The 22,396-nt window shown below is 38.8% G+C and overlaps 1 protein-coding gene across 2 annotated transcripts in view; it reads right to left on the bottom strand.

The window, feature by feature from the left end:
• Nucleotides 1-2,983: 2,983 nt before the first annotated feature.
• Nucleotides 2,984-22,396, bottom strand: part of Slc12a2 (solute carrier family 12 member 2) — a 67,659-nt gene continuing 48,246 nt past the window's right edge. Inside the window, exons 19-27 of one of the 2 annotated variants that reach the window (XM_021150686.2) lie at nucleotides 19,474-19,553; nucleotides 17,138-17,263; nucleotides 14,721-14,768; nucleotides 13,279-13,401; nucleotides 11,938-12,049; nucleotides 9,448-9,534; nucleotides 8,522-8,657; nucleotides 7,999-8,066; nucleotides 2,984-5,906 (exon numbers count right to left, since the gene is read on the bottom strand). In XM_021150686.2, coding sequence (XP_021006345.1) covers nucleotides 5,771-5,906; nucleotides 7,999-8,066; nucleotides 8,522-8,657; nucleotides 9,448-9,534; nucleotides 11,938-12,049; nucleotides 13,279-13,401; nucleotides 14,721-14,768; nucleotides 17,138-17,263; nucleotides 19,474-19,553 — 916 coding nt within the window. In that variant the 3' untranslated portion in view covers nucleotides 2,984-5,770. The remainder of the gene's footprint in view (nucleotides 5,907-7,998; nucleotides 8,067-8,521; nucleotides 8,658-9,447; nucleotides 9,535-11,937; nucleotides 12,050-13,278; nucleotides 13,402-14,720; nucleotides 14,769-17,137; nucleotides 17,264-19,473; nucleotides 19,554-22,396) is intronic. The other variant, XM_029471904.1, reaches the window with a different exon arrangement.

Raw genomic sequence — 22,396 nt, 5'->3', positions numbered from 1 at the left:
TTGAGTTCCAGTCCTGACTTCTTTCAGTGATGAACAGCAATGTGGAAATGTAAGCTGAATAAACCCTTTCCTCTCCAACTGCTTCTTGGTCATGATGTTTGTGCAGGAATAGAAATCCTGACTAAGACAAATTGGTACCAGCATAGTGGGTTATTCCTGTGACAACCTGACCATGTTTTGGGGAGGACTGTGGAAGGACTTTGGAACTTTGGACTAGAAGATCCATTCGGTGTTAAGAGCTCTGTCAGATGTTGTGTAGGAGCTCGGAAGATAATGTTGAGAACAGTGCAGAAGATGGAGGCCTGGCTTGTGAAATTTCAGAGGAAAAATTAAAGACTCTTATCAGGGCCATTGCTATTTTGGAGTTTGAATATTCTGTGGTTCTGGTTAGCTGGGGCTGAAGAATCAGCTGTGATTAACAAGATACCAGAACTACTAAAGCAAAACCTTTGCATTACTGGGACTATTGATGCTGGTTAGCTGGAGCTAAGAAATTAGCGGTGATTAAGAAGAGACCAGCATCGTTGAGGTGACATCTTCTGGGAAGTGTTTTCTGAAAGCACAAAGAGACTGTGTTCCAGAGATAGCCACGGTTGTACTCCTGCTGCAGCGGGACTTGGTAATGTATAAGGGTCACCCAGGTGGTACTTGTTTTGAAGGCATGAAGGGGTCATGCAGAGCAGCTGAGGCTCAGCACTCAGAGGCCATGGAAGGCCATTGGTGAAGGTGCAGCCTCAGTTCCAATTGGCGGCCCAGGACTGAAGGGGTCATGCAGTGTTTTGGAGATGTCAGTACCATGAAATGACCACCAAGAGCAGCAGCAGTGGAGTACAGGCATCTGGAGCCTAGAGGACAATACATGTGCTACAAAGGGCACGGCTGGAGAAGTGACCCAAGCCCTTGGAGGAGCCCAGAAGATCATGAGTTGGATCTCAGACATTGGACGGTTGGAGATTGATTTTTGCTTTTGATTGTGACTGTGCCCTGATATTTTTCCCTCTTGAAGGAAGAAACTATTTTAGTGGAGCCCACAGTTAAGAGACTTTTAATTGTAAAAAGACTTTGGGTTTTAAAAGAGATGAATATTTTAAAGAGATTGAAATTTTAAGAATATGTAAAGACTGTGGNACTTTTAAAGTTATCTAGATCTTGGGGATGAATAAGAATGTAAGGGTTGAGGCTTACTAGTGATGTGTTTGTGTGTCAAGTTGACAAGGGGTCAATTGTACTGGCTAGTTTTGTGTCAACTTGACACAGCTGGAGTTATCACAGAGAAGAAGCTTCAGTTGAGGTAGTGCCTCCACGAGATCCAGCTGTAAGGCATTTTCTCAATTAGTGATCAAGGGGGAAAGGCCCCTTGTGGGTGGGACCATCTCTGGGCTGGTAGTCTCAGTTCTATAAGAGAGCAGGCTGAGCAAGCCAGGGGAAGCAAGCCAGTAAAGAACATCCCTCTATGGCCTCTGCATCAGCTCCTGCTTTCTGACCTGCTTGAGTTCCAGTCCTGACTTCCTTTGGTGATGAACAGCAGTATGGAAGTGTAAGCCAAATAAACCCTTTCTTCCCCAACTGCTTCTTGGTCATGATGTTTGTGCAGGAATAGAAACCCTAACTAAGACACTCACCTTCTATCTTCTTCCACATAGCTCTGTAAATATGAAACACTGCCTTTTAAACTTTAATATTATCTTTGTGTATGTCTGTTATTAAAGATGAGAAAGTTGAGTCTAAAGTTAGCCTATGAGATGTTTTTTTCTTTAGACTAAATTCCATCTTCTTCCAGGACAAAATCTTAACAATTTTCTAACAAATGCTTCAGCAATATTTTGATACAACTTCACTGAGAAATGAGTCAGGCTTTTAAACCAAGAATCACTCACTCTATTTCATGGATTGTAAACAGTTTAGCTTTTGGTTGTGGGTAGAGCATATGGGACATTTGTACTCATGGGCAAACATCTGGGAAATGGGTCCCTGGTCTGTAAAGACAACAGACTGGGGTACACCTACACACCAAGGAAGTGACAAGTCTACATCTTCTCTAGAATGACGATTCTGAAGTCTTATTTTGCCACCAGATTTTATAAAAACAATTAGACTGATCATCACAGCTCAGCTATTAACACACCTTGTCTATTTACTGTCGGAGACAGAATAGGGCATCTGAGGACTGCAGTGCCTTCACCATGGGCTGCTTCAGACTACTCTACCTACCTCCTGGTATATATTAACAATTGCATATCGACTGTAACATCCCCTCGTCAGGAATGAGTAACCCCTACTGGTTCTTCTTTAAAATTAAAATGTCATAGTGACTTTTGAATCCTTATTAAGTTCCCAAAGACCAAGTAAAGGGACACAAAGGGGAGCGTACTTGGAAATAAATGAAAACCGCAAGTGGACGCTCATACATGGCCTCAGATCTTTGATGCAACCTGGAACAAGGATCTATCTGCAGCTGTAATGTAAATGCTAGGCAGCCCTGAAGGGCAGGGTGGAAGGGGAGTTTGCAAGGCGTGCTGGGTCTCAGATGTCTCACTGAACAGCAGTGAATGCACAGATCCCTGGCTTGGGCCAATGTCTTTAGCAACTTCTATAACCTTTAGCAAACTTTGTAACTGCTCTAAGTTGCTTTCTTAAGAGTAAAAGCACGTGTAACACACTGAAGGGTCCCAAATGAGCGAGGGAAAATGCTTTGTAAACTGCAAATCAGCTTACCAGATAAACAAACAAACAAAAAAATCCCAGGAGCAAAAATATACAACTTAAGGAACATGAATCCCTTTTAATCGTTTAGTTTCCCCCTGAGAAGCCTGGCCCCAGACTAGGAATTAGAAAGGCTACAGCAGTGCCCTGAACAGTTTAGTAAAAAGTCAGAAGCAACAGTCAGCCATCCGGAGACTAGAGGTGGAAACCAGCTCGCTCCACTTCACCATGGCCACTTCAGACACAGGCACCTAAGTGACATGACAGGTAAAGGCAAGAGTAAGTATTAAAGTTGTGATGACTCCACTTCCTTTATTGCAGTAACTTCTGTACAAAGCAGCAACCGCAATGCTCAGGGTTAAAACATTACAAAGGCATCTGTCACAGGAACAGTACAGTATTATCAAAATATTACATTTCAAACTTAGCAGATAATCACCAGAGCTCAACTCTTTAAATTATTTCCATAGTCTTAAAAAAAAAAAAACCACACACACACACACACACACACACACACACACACACGTCAGAAAGCAATATGAAAAAAAGTAAAGAGGAAAACTTAAAAGCATAAAGAAAAAGACGCAACAAATAAATATCTGATTTAGTTACCTGTTAATAATCAACACCAATGTTCTCTTTGAACCCACCGGATTTTTTACCTAACATAATAATGAGCTCAAAGGCCACTGCATAATTATTTTTAAGTTATTATCAATGATTAGGACTAAAAAATAATTTGGCATCAAAATAATCAAAAGTCGGCATAAAATAAAAATAGCTTTAATACTAGCTAGCATCTCTAAGAACTAATGGTTGAGAATTTTCACTTTAGAGTACGACTGCAACCTTGAGACTGTTTGACCTGGCAGCCAGTGTTAGCCAACGTAATGGTAGTTTTTAAAGGTGGAAACCTGCTGCTAACATTACGTCACAAACAGTATCACCCTCCCTGTTAGGTGCATGGAGATCCATTGTGTGTCCTTTAAACACACGTGTAACATGTATGATATTTAGTTTCTGTCGTACAGCTCACAATGAAGTTCCTGAATGGGGGGAAAAAAGCTTTAAAAGTAAAAGGCAGGCAAGACTACCTGTGCACATTTCAAGATAGCAGCGCTCGGCCCACACCCTAGCTTCCATTCAGCAAATTCACGCATGGTATGGTTTCCTGATAGGACTCTTTTATACTGCCCTAAACTCTGCAAAATTTACAACAAATGGAAAATATTGTATTATAATGTAAGAAAAACTTTTTTAAAAAAAATCATTTAACCTGTTTTCTTAATATTCTGAATGGAAATGAGAAGATATCCGGCTGGTACTGACCCAGTGTGCACCCACGCAGCACAAATACCCCATAACTGATAATGCTTTTCTGACATTTCCCTTAAGATGACTAAAGTCTGGGTACGTTCTCTACCGAAACTTAGAGATCATCCACTTGTCAGCCCTTTACCTAACTGTATAACTGTATGAAGTCACACTATGGTCTTCAAATTGTCTCTGTCCTCCGTGAAATCTTTAATGTCTTGCTTGATCTGATTTGAATGTTTACTTAAAAAAAGAAAAAGAAAAAACTAAAACAACAACAAAACAAATCTGTAATCTACCAAATCATGATCACTTTAAAATCTGAAACACTGGCAACATAAATTTCATTACATATACACATATGCACCTGTGTATGTATATAACATACACACATACAGACATGTAGCTATGAATCCCTTGAAATGTTTTTAGAAAATCCTTCCTTGAAGCTGAGAAACTTCACACTAACAACTGTATATAAAGCTTTCAGGATAGCACGTGTGCACATGCGCGCTGTCTGTCTGCATATAAAGCTTTCAGGCAGCACATGTGCACATGCGCGCTGTCGAGTGCATTAGCAGACGACAAGGTCAAATGCACAAACTGGCAGTTTTCTTTAACACAAGTTTTAAAGTATTAAGAATGGATTAAATTTCAATGTTCAGAATAATCTGTTCAAACCTGAGTGTATTAAGACTAACTGTACTTGATACTTGAATAAATTAAGCCTAAAACCATTTCACTAAGGAAACAGTGGTCCATTTAACCATTGATAAAATTTTAATCTTTTTTTTTTAAATAAAGGATGGCATAGGACAGTGAAATCCCCATAGTGTTTATTGAAATGTTCTATTAAATGGCACTGCTTTGTCTAAATTTCCTCTAAAAAATATGTTAGCATGTCATAAAAGTCCCTCACATTTGAGAGAAAATTCTAAATCAAAAGAGATCTTTTAAAAATAATACAAATGATCTCACGGTTTTGTTTAAAAAAGAAAAACATGATTTTTTTTTTAAGCATTATACATGAAGTACTGGGTAGATCAGTCATCTCTTATGATTTAAAAGAAATAATAATAATAATTCTAACCAAAAGTTAGAAATGGTGGTCTGGGCCTCTTTTTCCTAGCTCTAAATGTATATATATATATTCATATAAACCTAACCTTGGGCTCCATTTTTTGGATACTTTCCCCACATATTTTACTAGCTTGTCTTAATCCTCTTCAGTATCTAACAGATACTTTGACAAAAGTAATACAAAACACACAGTTCTCAACACTAACTGGTCGGTGGGAGGAGAAAAGCAGTGTCCACTTAGGATGACAGAGATTAAAAACAAGAATAACATCTGAAGGCAGAGTTTAACATTCTAGAAATTTACAAAAGACGACAGATCTCTGGATGAAATTTGGTTATTTCAGAAGGCACCTCAAGGCTAAAGGCTTTGCACTCCTTTCAGCAATCAAAAAATAACTCACTCTTATTGCTTTCAAGTAGCAAAGGAAAATTTTACTCTCATGAACTCCAGTCCAACAAGAAAGAATTAGCAGTCATTAAGATTGAGATCTGGAATAGACTACAACTGAAGTCTCCATCTATTTATCAATGGGGCAACTTTCCATGTGCTTTCCAATAATGTAGTGAAGCAGTCCCTGTTTGCCACTGTGATGTTGTGGTGTTCCTGACGATTCAGTCACTTTGACTAGGCACAGAAGTGCCATTCTTAGAGGAAGTCCACGGTGCAGAACAGTTATGAGTAGAAGGTAAGGACGCTCTGATGATTCCCACGAACCAGGAGGACTGGTGGCAGGTCCTTCGAGAGAGCTTCTAACCAAGCCATGTACAGAGCACTGGACACAGCACCTTTCCGTGCGACTGGAAGACTCCTAGGACCAGAATGAGAGAGATACTGAGACGAAAATGAAGCCATTATTAATTAGGTCCCAATCAATGGAGGGATTCTGTATAAATGCAGCAGTGACTTCTTACAGACTCACTTCACTGTCCTCCGGTTTCTAGGTTTGAAAAGATTTTCAAACATTTGTCCATAAGAGTAAGAATTTGTTTGAACTTCAACACCTAAAATTCCTATTTAATATTGATTTCAAATTTTCCCTTCACTAAGGATTCTTTAGAGGAAAACTGTGAATGGAAGTTATAGGTGAAAGATGAATTATAATAAGCCTATTAACTTTACCTTTTCTTGTGAACTTGTATTTCTATCTACGGAGCATGGTAGTGACTTTTTGGCCTATAAGGATCCATTCTAAATTTCTATGGTTTACTGTCTCTCCCACCAACAACAGAAACTGAAAATGTGCTCCGTCACCCTAACAGTTCTTTAGTGTTTTAGTGTCACCATATTTTATCATGTGTCTTGGCATCTAGTTGCCTGAGCTCTTCTTTTATCCCAAGGTACACAGGATTCAGAGTTGAAGAAATCCAGGTTTAAGTCATGTCTACACAACACAGTTCAGCAGAGGAAACATAGGCTCAAACAGGCACTGGCACTTGTATCTAATTCATAGTCAGCCTGTCTGAACAGAAACCAGCTGCACGGGCAACATGGGGCAGATTCACACATCAACCACTACCGAAGTAAATCTTCTAAATAGCATAGAGTTATCTTCATGAGAAAGTTGTCTGGGATCCACATTCTACTGCCAGAGCCTTCCCCGTGCCACTCACACTTGTGGCCCCCCCAGGAAATTAAATATGAACATAAAAGTTCAGAATAACATAAAAAAATTACTTAGATTAATACAAGGGTACAGTGAGTCTCTTATCCATGTATAAATTGCTAGGTCCACATCATGAAAGCAACTATATTTTAAAGTTTGAGTTTTCCTGTTTATAGGTAATGTCCTTTTGACTAACTCCAAGCACTTATTAGCCAGGCCTTGTAGACTGAGAGGCAAAGGCAGAGAGAACTGCTCCAAGTTTAAGGTCAGTCTGAACTATAGAATAAACAAACACAAAATGTAATAGAAAAAACACAAACCAACCAACAGTGGTGTGACCACATGTCAGGATCTAAGGCCTTCTCTACAGGAGGGAAATCATGTCTGGTCCTGTGAACAGGGTTAGAAGCAGGGCTGGGGATGTCAATGGCCCTAGTGGGTAACCTGCTTCTACTGTTCTGCTAAATAATCATGTAGTCTAACTGCCTAAGCAGGTTTACACCTGTAGTTGGTGCTGCTCTCAGCTTTGGTTGGGGGTCTCTGCACAGGGCAGTCGTTAATGCAAACTCACAATTTATCAAAGTGCCTAGTGAGTGACTGAGTTCTCAGGCATAAATGGCATCTCTTATCACATGTGTGCCCTCCACTCTCCACCCAGGACTCAGAGAGCACTGAGGAAGGCATGGTCATAGTGTGCAGAACAACAGAACTCAGGGTACTCGACGCCACTTGATACATGTGTTCAGGGAATATGGCTTAGGAGGGGACAGGAAGATTGTAAAAGCTAGAGGGCTGTCCCATGTCCAACAGTGACGGGGGCTGTGCTGTGACGTAGGGCCTGACAGCACTCACTGGCCTGCCGGTGTGGAGGGGGAGCTTCAGGAGCCATCACCGGGATTAAGAAAGCTAAAGGTGGTTAGTCAGTCTTCTCCAGGAATAAGCCCCTCCTTCTTAGCCAACTCCAAGTGCTCAGACTTAAAAACATGAGTGACACTAAATGGACTTGGTGGTATATGTGATGACAACTTATTTTAACTATTATTATTTAATTCATCATAACAATAATTAAAGAAAAGGGCACAAATTTGAGAGGAAGCAAGCTGGACATGTGAGAGTTAAGAGGGGAGGGGGAAGAAGAGAATGTATAAATACAATACTCAGTATATGAAAATCTAAAAAGAATCTTTTAAGAATCATTAGTACTATTGCCATAGTATGTAGTTATAGCAGAAACAGACACAGAGATACACAGATGCACTTTCATAAAAAGCTTAAACCATATTCCAACAATACTTACATGACAATAATGTTAGCTGTGCTTGAATGCTCCTTTAATAATTCATTTAACCTGATCTGTCGATATGTCTGAAATGAAAAATGACAGAATCATTTCTAAATACCTTGCAATTAGAATTGTGCAGTGTAAGGCAGGTTATAACTTTGTGTGCAGTGTGCATGCCCATGTACCTATGGGCTAGATCTTTAGCACTACCAAAGAAGAGGGAGGAAGACAAACAAAGAAGAAAAAGAGGAGGAGGAGGAAGAAGACAATGAGGAGGAAGAGGGAGAAGAGGAGGAAGAGGAGGAGGAAGCAGCAGCAGCATGGTTTGTAAAACAGCAAAACAAAAATAGATTTTGTGTAATAAAGTAACATTTAGAAATATATTGGATGCTGCTTCATTCATATATTAAATGTCTTTAATGCAAGTTTAATTTATGTAGCTATATTAAATCACAGTGCTTGGTATTTACAGCAGCAGTAATTCTATTGAATTCTATGTAAGATTAATGAAAAGGACACAGGAGGGAAGAATAAATACCTTAGTCTTATAAAGCTCAAGCTCATTATCTGTGATTCGCCAAGGCTCATCTTCTTTCATCTTATCTGCAATGTCCTGTTCTTTATCATCTTCGTGAAGTCTGTACGGCTCGATCATGTCATCAAAAGCAACAATGCTTTAAAGAGTAGAGAGAATACCAACAAACTTATTTTGAATTACGTATCAAGAACATCTTAAATAGTAAACAATAAGTTGTAACAATCTTTATAATTTAGGTACAAAGCAGTAATTCCCAAGCTCACCCCCTAGGCAGACTTAGCTCTTCCCTGTGTCAGCCCCTCAACCAAACAGTGCTGCGTTAGCCAAAGTGACGCCTCAGATTGACACACCGAGTACAACTCTGCTCACAGCAAATCATCTCCAAATCAATGGGAAACATAACTCTTATCCCAGCTCTGTAACTTACTCAACATATGCCTAAAACTAATTACAATTATATCTAATAAAATATGCACAGACAGAAACTGCCTCTTTGTGCCATTTTTCAGGAAGACAATCCCAGGAGTAGTAACTTTGAATAAAAGACTCTTGACGACAATGGTTATAGGGAAACGCTCAGATTTTCACAGTAAAAGTAAACAAGGGATCTGATCGTATGAAAGCTGCGATCCTATGAAATGCTTTCAATGACTGTGGGCAAGAAATATCAGAAACTTAAACCTCCCTGGAGCTTCTGTTGCACTAACACTCTTCAGAAAGCGTGTAAAGAAGTGAAATCCCCTGAGAAAACTAAGAATTCCTAAAAGCCTGCTCCGGTACCACTGGCAAGCCAATTAGTAGTACATCATTTAATGTAACTCAGGGCAGAGAAAAGGCGCAGGTAATCATTTCAAGTCAAATTATCTGCATCGGCACAGGCTACTGGAATTGGAGATGTATAGAGAATAATTTATCCAGCAACTTACTTTTCTTTTTTTGGTTTGGTGTTGATATCTCCAAGGACCATGATATCAGAGAAGTCTATCCGGAATTTACTCAATAAAGTAGCCATCCTATGACAAGAACAGAATCAGACATGGTAAGGATGTTCACAAGCATCACTACTCCCTACACATGTGGTAAGATGACTTAGAGGGAAAGTCTATCAGCTGCTGCTCAAATTTCCTGAATTAGCTCATACTCTCCATTAAAAAAGAAAACATTGCAACTGCCCAAGTAGAGATGACTATAGTCTGTGTATCTCCCTGCTTACTGTACGTGGTAAATCTTCACCCCATCTGGAATCACTTAGGAGGCGTACTTTTGGCTGTGTCACTAAGTAAATTTCCAGAAAAACTGAGCAGCGATGCTTCTGTTTCCTGGCTGCAGACACAATCTGATCAACGGCTGCATAAGCAGCCAGCATGCCTTCCTCCTCTGATGGACTACTGTACCCTCGGACTGCGAGCTATCACAAGCCCTTCCTTCTCTCAACGTGTCATTCAGGCACCTCATAGCAGTGAGGAAGTAACGAATACAGCAGCTAATTATGGCTGAGCAAAGAAGGCTGTCCATAATGAAACGGGACAGCTCGCTTGATGAATTTTAGTCAAAGCATATTGCAAACATAGATTTAATAACAATAAAGCCTCTTTTAAGTTATCTTGGGTTATTACTTATTAGATTTATCTTAAAATATCTTAAGGCCCAAATAAAACCTTTAAAGCCATGTTTAAGATTCAGTTCATAAAAGAGAAAAAACTCATGCTATTGTGTTTGGAGATGGTGAGAGAAAGTACGCCAAGTCTGACATTTGGTAAAGACCATGTTCAAGGTCTGGGTCAGGAGTCACGAAATACTAGGGGTAACAACAGTAAGCTCGAGCACCCAAGAAAAGCAATTAATAAAACAACACCTATGTTTCATAAAAAGCTTTAAAAAGGAAGGCATGACAAGTATATCCTACACAATTTATTGTTGTAGTAAAAATACCTAACTAAATTCTAGTGTATCTTAACTACCAAGTGTTACAGTGCTAAGTGTTACAGAGCCTACAAGACTAACATTTAAGAAACGCAATGAGTGGTCTCAACTATTAATTAGTTACTTCAGGAAAGAAATGTGCTGGAGAGAGGAAATGGGGAGATACACTCAAGCCTAGTGCTGAAAACTGAGATGGGTTCAAAACAATGAAGCACTTTGTTGTATAACACTTTCCTCCCACCCTGATACACTCTATCTTGCAGAGAAGTGTTATCTTAAGTAGAAAGATAACTCAAAAGACTTCAAAACCAAAAAAAAAAAAAAAGGAAGTTCCTGAAACTGACCATATTCACTGGGCTCCTCTCTCCCAGAGGAAGCAATAAAGCTGCTGAGAGTCACCCTCAGGCAAGCCAAGCTGCAAAGAAGACCCTGAGACCAGAGGACCAGCTGTCTGGAAGCAAAAAGCAGCTAAAGCTGCCAGGATGAGCGTTAGACCTGAGTTTCTTGCAAAAGGCAAAAACAAGGCCACTCTTCAGCCTGCTGACTGCCTGCAGGCTGTGCAGTGTGCTCTAGGTTTCACAGCTTCTGTGAGCTATCACCCATGCTGGGGTGGGCTTTGGCAATGTAGCTGTCGTTGAATCACTTCTGCTCCTGCAAGTAACCCCTCACCTATACGTCTGTAAGTAACCCCAATAAAATTCATCGGTTCACAAGTTGGACATTGGTAGTATGTGTATGGTCATGTATTGGGATCCCTATCTGGAGTGAGTACATTGTGTGTTGTGTCTTGCCAGGAAAAGTCTTGTTGTACAGCACATTTACATAGAAGTGTAAATAAAGAGATATGTACAAGAGATAAAATGGGTCGACCAAAATGCCTAAATTGCCCAAAACGAGAACAGCATGAAGAATGTATTTCAAGTGGGGACAAGATGGAAAAAGAGGAGACAGACCATCAGAAACCCCCACTGCCACGCTGCAGCACTCACACTGTCTAGAAGTGGTTACAGGATTGTGGGAAGATGGGTCAAAACTCTCAGACTTTCTACATGAAACTGGGAGCAATGTGGGCAATACCCTGTGGGGACCAGGTCAGCAGAGAAGCACCAGAAACCAGAGTCCTGGCAGTGCGGACTGACACGCAGATGAAACAGATGCTGAACTCTGGGCATCTCCAAGTCCATACAATTTCTCCATATATAAAAAGGCAATTTCCATGCACTTTCTCTCAAAAGATTAAAGATCTGCTTCTAACATCTGACAGAGCAGGTATTAGTAAAGACTTTCTAAAATGCCAATGTGTTAAAATATAACATGTAAGGAAAGGTATTTATAACTTAATCATGGAGGTTAAATTAAAGAGAATCATGTTCTATTTAATGAGACTTTTGCAGTGTGCTTAATACTTCAGGGCCGATGTAGCTTTTATTTTATCAAATCTCTATCATGATAGGGCTATTTGATTAATGTTCTTCAACTTAAAACAAACTTACGCTCTCCGGTCATGGTCTATTCTGTTTATTTTTCCACCAATGAATACTCGGATCTTACAATCTTTCCACTTTTTCTTGGTAGTCAGAAGATAGGGTATCAACAATGTCAAACCTGAATTATAAAAATACAGTAAGTCCTTTTTTAAATGCTAATATTGCAAACATAAGAATCAGTTTCAACTTGGTCTCAAAAAACTACAATTCAAAGTAAAATTCTTTTTTTTGTCTTCCCTTGACAAGTCTGTCACACAAGGAGGTCCAAGAATCGAGGTCCAGTCTAAGAACGATAGTTCTTTATGTAAGCAATCAAATCAGAGGGTGTCCTAGGCAGTCAGAAAATTAGCTGCATATAGAAAGGGGTAGGAAATGAATACAGCCTAGTACGAGCAAGCTTCACACTGAAATAGAAAGGGGGAGAAAGTAGATTGGCATTGGCTTTGAAGCTCTATGTAGTACATACACATTATAAGTTTTCTCCAGTTTGGTTTGTGGCTGAGGGAGCCACAAGCATGGCTTCATCTAAGTACTACTCTTCATTAAAAGGAACCAAGAGTTTGTGGATAAAAGGTTCTTTCCACGACAAGGAAGAGATAAGCCTAAAATATATCTTATTTTAGGAGGGGACTCGCAAAATGCATACCGTTTGACAAATGAACACATTAAGTCAGCCTAGGGAAGCGAGGGAAGATCCTGCTGGCTGGATGTAGAAACGCATGATGACAACACATTATATCCTTTTGGATAAAGCAAGAATCAATGACTTAAAATGAAGAGACAAGCTCTTCGTTACAATGAATGCCCGACAGTTATGAAGAAGGACTGATGGGAGTGAAAATGTATCACCCAGAGTCACAGAGTTGGTTCAGAACCATGAGTGAGGAGAATGGTTTATTTGCAGAACTTCCAAAGCCCTACCACCACATCTGTATCATAAAGAGGATAAAGCAAGTTTTCAGGGGTTAAGCCTGAAAAAAAATACACTTAACGTGACACTCTTGGTGAGACATAGACAGAAATGCACAGTACCACTCCTGTGCAATTTCTGCTACAGATTCATAACCTGAAACTGACTGTGATCAATGTAACGGCATTCCAAATTGAGTGACAGTCCATAAACTGGTCTATAATAGTTAATAAAGTGACAGTCATAAAGTTCCAGGATGAGCCAAAGCCACCTGCTCTATGACAGACCCTGAGGAGACCCCCAGTTCTCATAGTGATTCTTACGCTGTCTGAGGATGCTAGTGAAACCTGAACACAGGAAGAACGCATACCATTTCTTAGCACTATTCTTACATTTTCAGTAATTTTTTTATAAAATAAATACATTAATGGCCTTACCTCCATCATCAAAAAGCCACCAGACATCTATAGTATTCTTCCCTTGTTTTTTCTGAAACTGTGTGCTAGCTTCAAGAAGCTTTTGGTCAGCTACATTTAAAGGCACAATAGGGCCTTTGGATTCTGAAGGATTAAGCAAAAAATGACATAAGGGAAGTAAATATGAAATCTCTTTTTACCATATTCCTAGAATTTCATAGCATTTCTAAATTCAGATACTGATATGCAGATAGCTGTATATGGCTTCCATCATAAGCCTGAAGGAGCTTATAACAGATAATTTCAGTACAAAAAAGTTCCTTTTGTTTTACAATAGGTAAACTTATCCAAATTATCCAAATGTCTAATATACTGGTGAATATGCAGGAATCCTAAATACCAAACAATTACTAACAAAGCTTGTTTTGATTTTTTTGGAGAAGTTATTTTAGGCTAACAAACCAAGCTTATACTTGTTCCTTAGTATTTCTTTTATTATCTGGTATCTCAGTGAGTTCAAAAGTATTAAATAAAAGCTGTAATTGCAAGATGATTGGAGAAATACCAATCACTCTTACAATTATCAGGGAGATGTGTTCATTTATCATCTGTCCCCTCAATATGGGATGCCCAATTTTAAAGCCATATAACTACATCTTTCTCTGAGTAACAGAAAGATGGTGGGAACTCCTTGGAAAGGATACAAACTTGCTGCATGTCTGAAAGAAGTTCCCAGTTACATTTCTAGGAATTAAAAAAAAAAAAATCAGCATTGACTCTGTGAGCAAGCAAATGACTATTATGAAACTCCAGTAGCACAATTGTAAAAACAGAAATTCATAGAAGGAGCTCTGGTCATTTCCCAGAAGTCCATCATTCACTTTCCATGCTGCCAGGGTGTAAGCAAACAGGACAAATGATTCTGTATGATGAAATATGGCTACCAAACCACACTGCTCCATAACTCTCACCTCTCTCTCCTTCTCATAAAATTCATGTACGCTGACATGACTGTATCTCCCAAACGCAGCATGACTGTGAGAAATATCACAATTTTTGAAACAAAAATATATTAGTACCAAAATCGAGAATTTGGCTGGGTACAACTGATGGTGAAGAATGCAAGTGGCACTGCACAGACCCTCCCGCAGTGTCTGCTTAGCCTCTCAGCCATGCAGTTTAATTAGGAAAAACCAGAAACAAAACCCCTGCCTTTCCAGGTTTGAGTATTTCAGAAACACTATGACGGTTCAAAAGACTGTGAAATAACAGCTTGTCCCAGTGACATTTAATGCTTTAGTTGGAACAATATTAATTTTGCTAATCTGCATTTAATAGACAACTGTAATATCACCTCACCATGAAAATTAAAACTAAATTAAAATAAAAGGAAAATAACAGGGTTGGAATTAAAGAGTTAACAATATGGAAGGGAATAAAATAAAATGATGAACAATGCCTGCCTTTTTTCAACAGTGGCTGAGTTGGAGTCTTGCCATCCTCTTCCTCATCTAGATTATGTTTAAAAAACACAAAATATGAAGTTAATTGCCTGTATAATCATAAAGTTTGGAAATGCAAATAGAGCACATTATAAACAAGACAGTGTGAAGCAACAGCCCAGGAGAAATGATTAAGACTGAAAATTAGTTATCTTTTTATACTGAGTGTTTAATATTTTAAAAACATATTTTCTATATACCACACAGAGTGAATGATTAACACCCACCCTGAAATTTTATTTCTGCAAAATTATTCAAAAAAGCCAGATTTTGTAAACTTTTAAGTTTTCATACTTGAAATTAGTTGACAATGTCAAACTACAGTGTGTACAATGGAAGCTGTTATCTCTGCAGATAATACATAGCCTTAAACATGTCACTATGTCACCACACAAGACCAAAGGCACCTGGTATTTGTACAAGTCAATCTGTACTTGAAATATTAAGGAATTTAATCAGAGATAGAAGTCTTGTATGTAAATGTCAGTTTGTAAAGGAGTCATTTTCTTCAAATTAAGTTCACATACATATGCATGTATGCATACATTTACCAATTTATGTTTAAATATTCACCAATCTGTTTTCTGGTTTTCTGTAAGCAGTTTTCCTAACTCCTTTCCCCCCTGAATTTAATTTGTTGCTGTTGTTGTTTAAGGCAAGCAAAACTCAAGACTTACAAAAGACAGACCATTCTGCAGTGGGATCCTGAGTAAGCCTCCCTGGCTTCCAATGCCATCACATGCGCTTGCCTAGTATGGGCCAGAGCTGCTTAGTTAATGCCTTGCTTTCTCAATGGTAGAAAACATACCTACCTCCTAAGGCTATAAAATTTCAGGCATTGATTAAATGAGATTAGGACTGGCACAAGCAAAGCAATTACAGGGTATTCTTATGTGTGTGTCCTTGTATATTATATGCCTTAGTAGGCAAGACAGATAAAACTAAATACTGTGCCTGTGTAACTATATTATAATGTTCCAAATACTGAAGAGCTTTTACATAGTATCTATCCTTATATATGCTGATTTTGAGAATTTGTCAAATAGAAAACAGAAAATCAAACTATATAACAATTTTATGTATGCTATATAAAGATAACTAATTAAGCTATAAATATTACTGTCATAAAGTAATAAGAAGTATTTCTGCTTTTGAAAATATAGTGGTGGGTAATTTATAGTCATTTAAAGGAGTTTAAATGTCAAAGACACAGTGGCATTTGAAATGGTTTATAATATTACTTCTTTGTGCAGGTGAATGAAAGCAGAGGATAGCTTGTAGGGCTCGATTCTCTCCTTCCACTCTGAGGGCACCAGGGAGCAAATTCAAGGAAGTCATAAGACTTAGCGGCATTTTTCCAAGTGGGCCTTCTTACTCGCTCCCAAGATGGCTCTTTAAATTGGGGTAACGCATCTAAATTTTTACAACAGAGTAGAAATGTACTAACCTAGCTTCCTATTGTTTAAAAATATGAAGTTGTAGCATACATTCATAAGTTGATGCACATGTTAATCTCTCCCTAGATGTGATGCATTTCTAGAAAATGATCAATATGACTGCATACATTGATTCCTCATAGACTATTCAGAAAGGGTCTGTCTCAGGCAAGAAAATGGAGGAGGGTAAAAAAAAAGTACATACACATTAAAATAAATGCAAAAAATGAAGAGAAAGAGCTCATGAAGTGTCGAGACAATACAGAAAGGAATACGAAAGCCACCAAGGACCGAGAGAGGAAATGTGTGCAGACTGCACTTTCTATTAGTACTCCAGGCAAGTTACACAGGAAAAGAAAAGAATAAAAAGCAACATTAATGCGCTCAAATAATCTAAAAGATAAATTGCACAGAGACATGGTTTGTCCAAGGCTATCATTCATGAAAAGGATAGCAGCCATCTTAGAGAAATCAGAAGCACATTATGGCTTGATGATTTACAGTGCAGATTTCTTTCTTGTTGGTATCAGCTGGAACAGGACAGATGGAGATACGAGAGTGAGGGTGGGAGAGTAAGATTTGGAAGTCATCCCCCTTCCTTACAACACGATCCACAATTTGAGATGAAATTATCTGTAAGCCTCATGAAAAAGATAATGTGTTCTTCACACTTTCAAACAAAAATACTAAAACCAAACAACTAAAGCTCATGTTAGTAACTGATCAATTGGCATGACTTCTTTTCTTATTTAAGGCAAGCAAATACTATAAAATTGCTTCTCGTTTTGTAGTCAGTTTTGAGGCACAAATTTTACCCGGCCAACTAGAAACAAACAATTCTAGCTTAAGAAAAGGGACTTTGTTGTACACATTATACATGAAAGGCAGTGCCTCCATATTAAAATATCCCTGTTAATAAAATCTTGTTTGAGTGAAACTTACCTTTCTGTGTAATGGGTTTTTCACCGGACGATTTGCCAGTATCTTGATCTGACTTTTTACTGTAGTCCACATTGACTACCACATCCTTGGTACCAGGTGATTTTTCTTGTGAAGATAATAATTCTTCTATAGATATGAAAGTATTTAAAACAGTTTCAAAATCATATTTTAACTATTCAAAGTATCATGGTTTAATAATTAAAAGGTAACCAGTATTCCTTGTGATGAAGGATTTGAGAAACACCTATAACGTTTAAAATGAGATTCCATTTAAATATGCCAACCACAAGTGGCTAAGTCACATTCTGGGGAGTTAAGCAATGAATGAGAATTAAGACAAAAATAGAACATAGTAGGCAAAAAGATGATATGTAGGCTTTCAAAAAAAGCTCTACTCTCAAAAGGAGTTATAATATAAAAAAAATGTAGATGTGACAAATGTTCACATGCACATAGAGGACAGTGCCCTAGGAAACTATTCTACAACTGCAAGTTCCATGTCTGAGGTACAGCCTTATTCATAATAATCGCAGTAGAGGGACCAATTCTTCTAACAGCATTTTCAGATTTTGGTAAATAATAAATATTTAACTTCTACTGTAAAACACATATAAAGAAAGATATGACATGAAATTGATAATCTGTCCATAATTCCCATCACTGATGTGTGTGGATGGAGAGACACACGAGAAGCTGCAGGAGCCAGGAGCCAGCATTAAACTAAGAAGGGCTGTCAGAATTTACCAACCATCCTATGAGGGTGCCACTGGGCAAAGCTGCCCGGCCATGTGGGCCCAACACCACATCTCAGCAATGAACAAGGCTTTCATAACAGGACTTCATTGTGATTATAAATGGATAAAGGTTTTTTCTTTTTCTTTGAGACAGGATTTTTCTGTGTGATAGCCCTGGCTGTCCTGGATAGAGATCCACCAGCCTCCCAAGTCCTGGGATTGAAGGCGTATGCAGCCATACCTGGTAGATGATAGTTTTAAACTATTTCAGTCATATTTAATTCCCAGCAAATAATGAGCTGAGTAATTCGTTACTTTCTGGTGGAAAGGGAACAGCACTTTTCTAATTACACAGTGTTAATGAGTCACCTTCTCTAAACTTAGTCACTGCTACAAGACTTCAAATGAGGTTTTGCCAGGTTCATTCCAGAAAAAGAAAACACATTTACAGCAAGCCAAGCTTGCCTGTTTCATAGACCTCAAAGCATTTCTTCAAAGTTGTAGACTACTCTGAAAGAAGAGTATAAGGTTTAAATGCAGAACAAATTATTAAAGTTTATGTTTCTTATCAAAACGTAACTAATCTGATGACCTCACGAATTATCTGATGAGAGAAAATGGTAGGTATTCAATTTTTTTTAAATATGTAAAATTCTTTGAAGGATATAGAAATTCCCACTTTCATAAAGTTGGCAAGTAAATTATATCTTAAATTTAACCTTTATTTTAAAATACTTTAAAGATTATACATTGTGCTTTTAATACTTTTACAGCCTAAGTAGTAATTTAAATATTTTAATAGTGATTTAAATATTTTTCTCATCCTATTTTTTTAAAACAAATTTGGCCAATTTACAATCATAACTAATGTCTGTTTCTCTTAAGGCTATGATTTATACTAAATTTTATACTCTCCATTAGTAATAATTAATGGAAAATAAAGCTATCATATGAGCTGTGCAGAGAGAAGACACAGACATGGTTGGCGGAAGCACACCTAATCTTAAGGTGGTGAGCTGTGTCATGAAGAAAATGGCATCTATGAAAGTGAATGAAGAACTTACAATTAGGCACAACTTTCTAACCAAGTAACTCCTACTTTGGCTCTGCAAGAGCCTGACCAAAACAGATGCAGATATCTGCAGCCAAACACAGGACTGAGCGTGGAGACCCCAATGGAGAAGTTAGGGCAAGGACTGAAGGAGCTGAAGGGGTTTGCAACCCCATAGGAAGAACAACAATATGAACCAACCAGATCCCCCCAAAGCTCCCAGGGACTAAGCCACCAACCAAGAGTACACATGGGAGGACCCATGGCTCTAGCTGCACATGTAGCAGAGGATAGATGGCCTTCTCAGGCATCTATGGGAGGAGAGGCCCTTGGTCCTATGAGGGCTCAATAGATGCCCCAGTGTAGGGGCATCTAGGGCGCTGAGGCAGGAGTGCCTGGGCAGGTAGGGGAGACCCTCGTAGAGGGAGGGAAGGGGAAGAAGAGAGGTACTTTGTGGAGGGGAAACTGGGAAGGGGGATAACATTTGAAATGTAAGTAAATAAAATAACCAATAAAAATGAAAAATAAATCTTACTGTAAGGAGTACTCACCCTGACCTTGGAGGTGTGATATATCCAGTCCCTCCTTCAGGCGGATGACCACAACTCCAAATTGTATGTCAAAAGCATCGCTATAATGGAGGGAAGAAGCACAGTAACTGTTCATGTTTTGTGTAAAATGAAGGGAATCACAGCTCTCTAAAATGACTTTCAGCTCTAAATGTCTGCTCTCTTTCATATGCTCTGAAAATCAGTCAGTGAGAGATGAATCATGTTAGGTTCTAATCCCACCCCTTTCTTCTGTAGCACCCTAGGAAACTATGTAAGTGTGCATTAGAGTGACATGCCTCATGATGCTCTGGTCAGGAACTTATGCACACATGACCTCACATGCCACAAAGCCTTGCTGTGGTCTAGTTTTCTGTACCTACTCTCAACAAAACCACCTCCCAACTTACTTCCCACAAGGCGCGCCCACCATAAACTCCGGTGACTGACTTCTGTAGCAACAGGTTTGTCTGGTTGTTTTTTTTTAGACTTTATTTTGTTTCTCATTATGTGTCTGTCTGTAGGCATGTGCACTGAGTGTCTGTCTGTAGGCATGTGCACTGAGTGTCTGTCTGTAGGCATGTGCTCTGAGTGTCTGTGAAAGATTGCAGCTATAAGCAACCTGAAGCTACAACTAATGCAGTCGGTGTATCTCAACCATTTTCCACACTGCCGCGTCTCTGTTTTCTAGGAGGAAAACAGTACAGCACAGCTCTTACACTTTGATAGCCCGTGATTTCATCTTTCTTTCTACTGTCTTCCTTTTCTGAGCTATCATATACACAATGTGCACAGTACAGAACTAGGGAGCTACAACGAGATTCTCCTCACCAAATAACACGAGGGCACAAAGTCCACAAAATCACCTAACATTTAAAGGATTCTTGTTTGTCACCTACTGTATGACCTCTGATCATTTCTTAAAAGACTTTTCAAATAAGTTATGAAAAAAATCTGTAGACATAGCAGGAATTGCAGTAGAGAGAACTCCAGTGAATTACGAGGAAAACTGGCATCCCAATTCCATATTCAAACCACTCTGCTAAAGACAAGATTTTCTCCCTGATGTTTGGTTTTTTTTTTAAAAAAAACTAATAATATTGTCTGATGATAATGGCACAATGCGAATTCTCAATGTAAAAATTTATTGAGCAAATCCTAGAATACTAAGAAAAGTACTTTTCAAATGTTAACAACTCTATCTGGCAAAATTCAAGAAACTCTGATTAAAGAATTCAGTTCTACAACAGCATTGTTAATATATACACAAAAGTCTATGAACCAGAGACGCAAAGTAAGGCAAGAGCAAAAGGAACGCGCTGGATAAGCTATAATCCGGAAGTTAAAGTGCTGTGAACAAGCTAAGCTGCACGATAAACACCGCCGAGGAAATAAGAACCATAAGCTCAGAACGACACGTCGAGAGGAAAAGATAAACACATATGTGTAACTGCAAACAATGACGATAACTCAGGGGAAGTGGGAACAAACTCAAATCTTCGCAGCATCTCAGTGTAGGACATAGTAAACACCTTATAAAGCAACATTCTGAAATCTAACGCTGCTCAGTCACAGCTACAACCTAGGAATAAGTATGTGTGGTTACTTACAGAGAAAGCAGGGTCTATACAGGCCACTGTTGTAGAGTTCACATCTAATATATATCTATGAAAGATTATTCAGCTGTTACGAAAAATAAAATTATGAAATTCACAAGTAAATTGATGGAGCTGGAAACACTCAACCCGAATAAGGTAACCAAATCCAGGAAAATAAACATGATACGTGCTCTCTCACTGTTGATGCTACCTTTAAATGTTCAGAGATGCAGCCGATTTGTAATGCCCTACAAGTCAGGAATTTATTAAGAGGGCACTGGGGAGGAGTGGCCTTCAAGAGTGGGGAAACAGAGCACAGTAGTATAAAATACAATAGGGGACCAACAGAATAAGATGGGTTAAATTGGGCTGGAAGATGGGAGGCAAGGAGAGGAGGGAATCTGGGGAGGAATAACTACCATAAAAGGCATTTTTAAAAAATCATTTGGAAACCTACTGTTTTAGAAGCTTTGTAAAACAGATATACATATAGTGAGTGCCCTACAATGAGAGGACAATACCCCAACTAGATACCCCATTCTAACAAATAATCCTGGTACCAAGAATGGGGTACCATTTCTTGAGCTGTTAGCCAATGGGGTCCTCCAAGTAGTACAGGCTACACTTCAGAGCTTGATAATAAAAGCCTGTTGCTAAAGCACCACATACTTAAATCGCAGATCATGGAGACATCAAGCTGGTATTCGCCTGAAATCTTTTCATCATTACTGGCCAGTGTTCATGGTGCTGGAAGGTTCTATGCACATTGCTAAAGGAGACAAGGAAGCCTCAATCTCACCCAGCTAGGAAGCTTGCAAACTCCAACCATGACTGTCCTGACAAGATAATGGCCACAGAGCAAGAGTGACAGAATGCTATGGGAGCAACCAACCATTTTCTGACGGTATTTAAGACTTAAGTCTTAAAACATTAAACCTTTAAGGTCTTGTCTATGAGAAAGAACCCATAACTGACACTATTAAAAGAACCAAAGAACCTATGGTTCAACAAGACATAGACTCTAGGACAGGATTCATATTAGTTGGTTTAATGGACGGAGTACTGAGTATTAAAACTATTTCTAATGCCTTATTGCTGCGCCCATAGACATGAGCATCAGAATCCTTGCAGTAGATGCCAATTAAGAGACCCTAACCAATGAACATGCAAAAAAAAAAAAAAAAAAAAAAAAGTTGGACATTAACATCACAACCTTTACCCCAAGGCACAATGTTTGCCAAAGAGAGGGCAAAGGATTGTAAGAGCTAAGGGTGGTGGATACCTTCAAGGAAACACTTTTTCAAGTCACAACAGCACAGATGCACTAT

Source organism: Mus caroli, chromosome 18, assembly GCF_900094665.2.
Source record: "Mus caroli chromosome 18, CAROLI_EIJ_v1.1, whole genome shotgun sequence".
NCBI lineage: Eukaryota > Metazoa > Chordata > Mammalia > Rodentia > Muridae > Mus > Mus caroli.
This window is presented reverse-complemented; position numbering and strand designations above follow the sequence as displayed.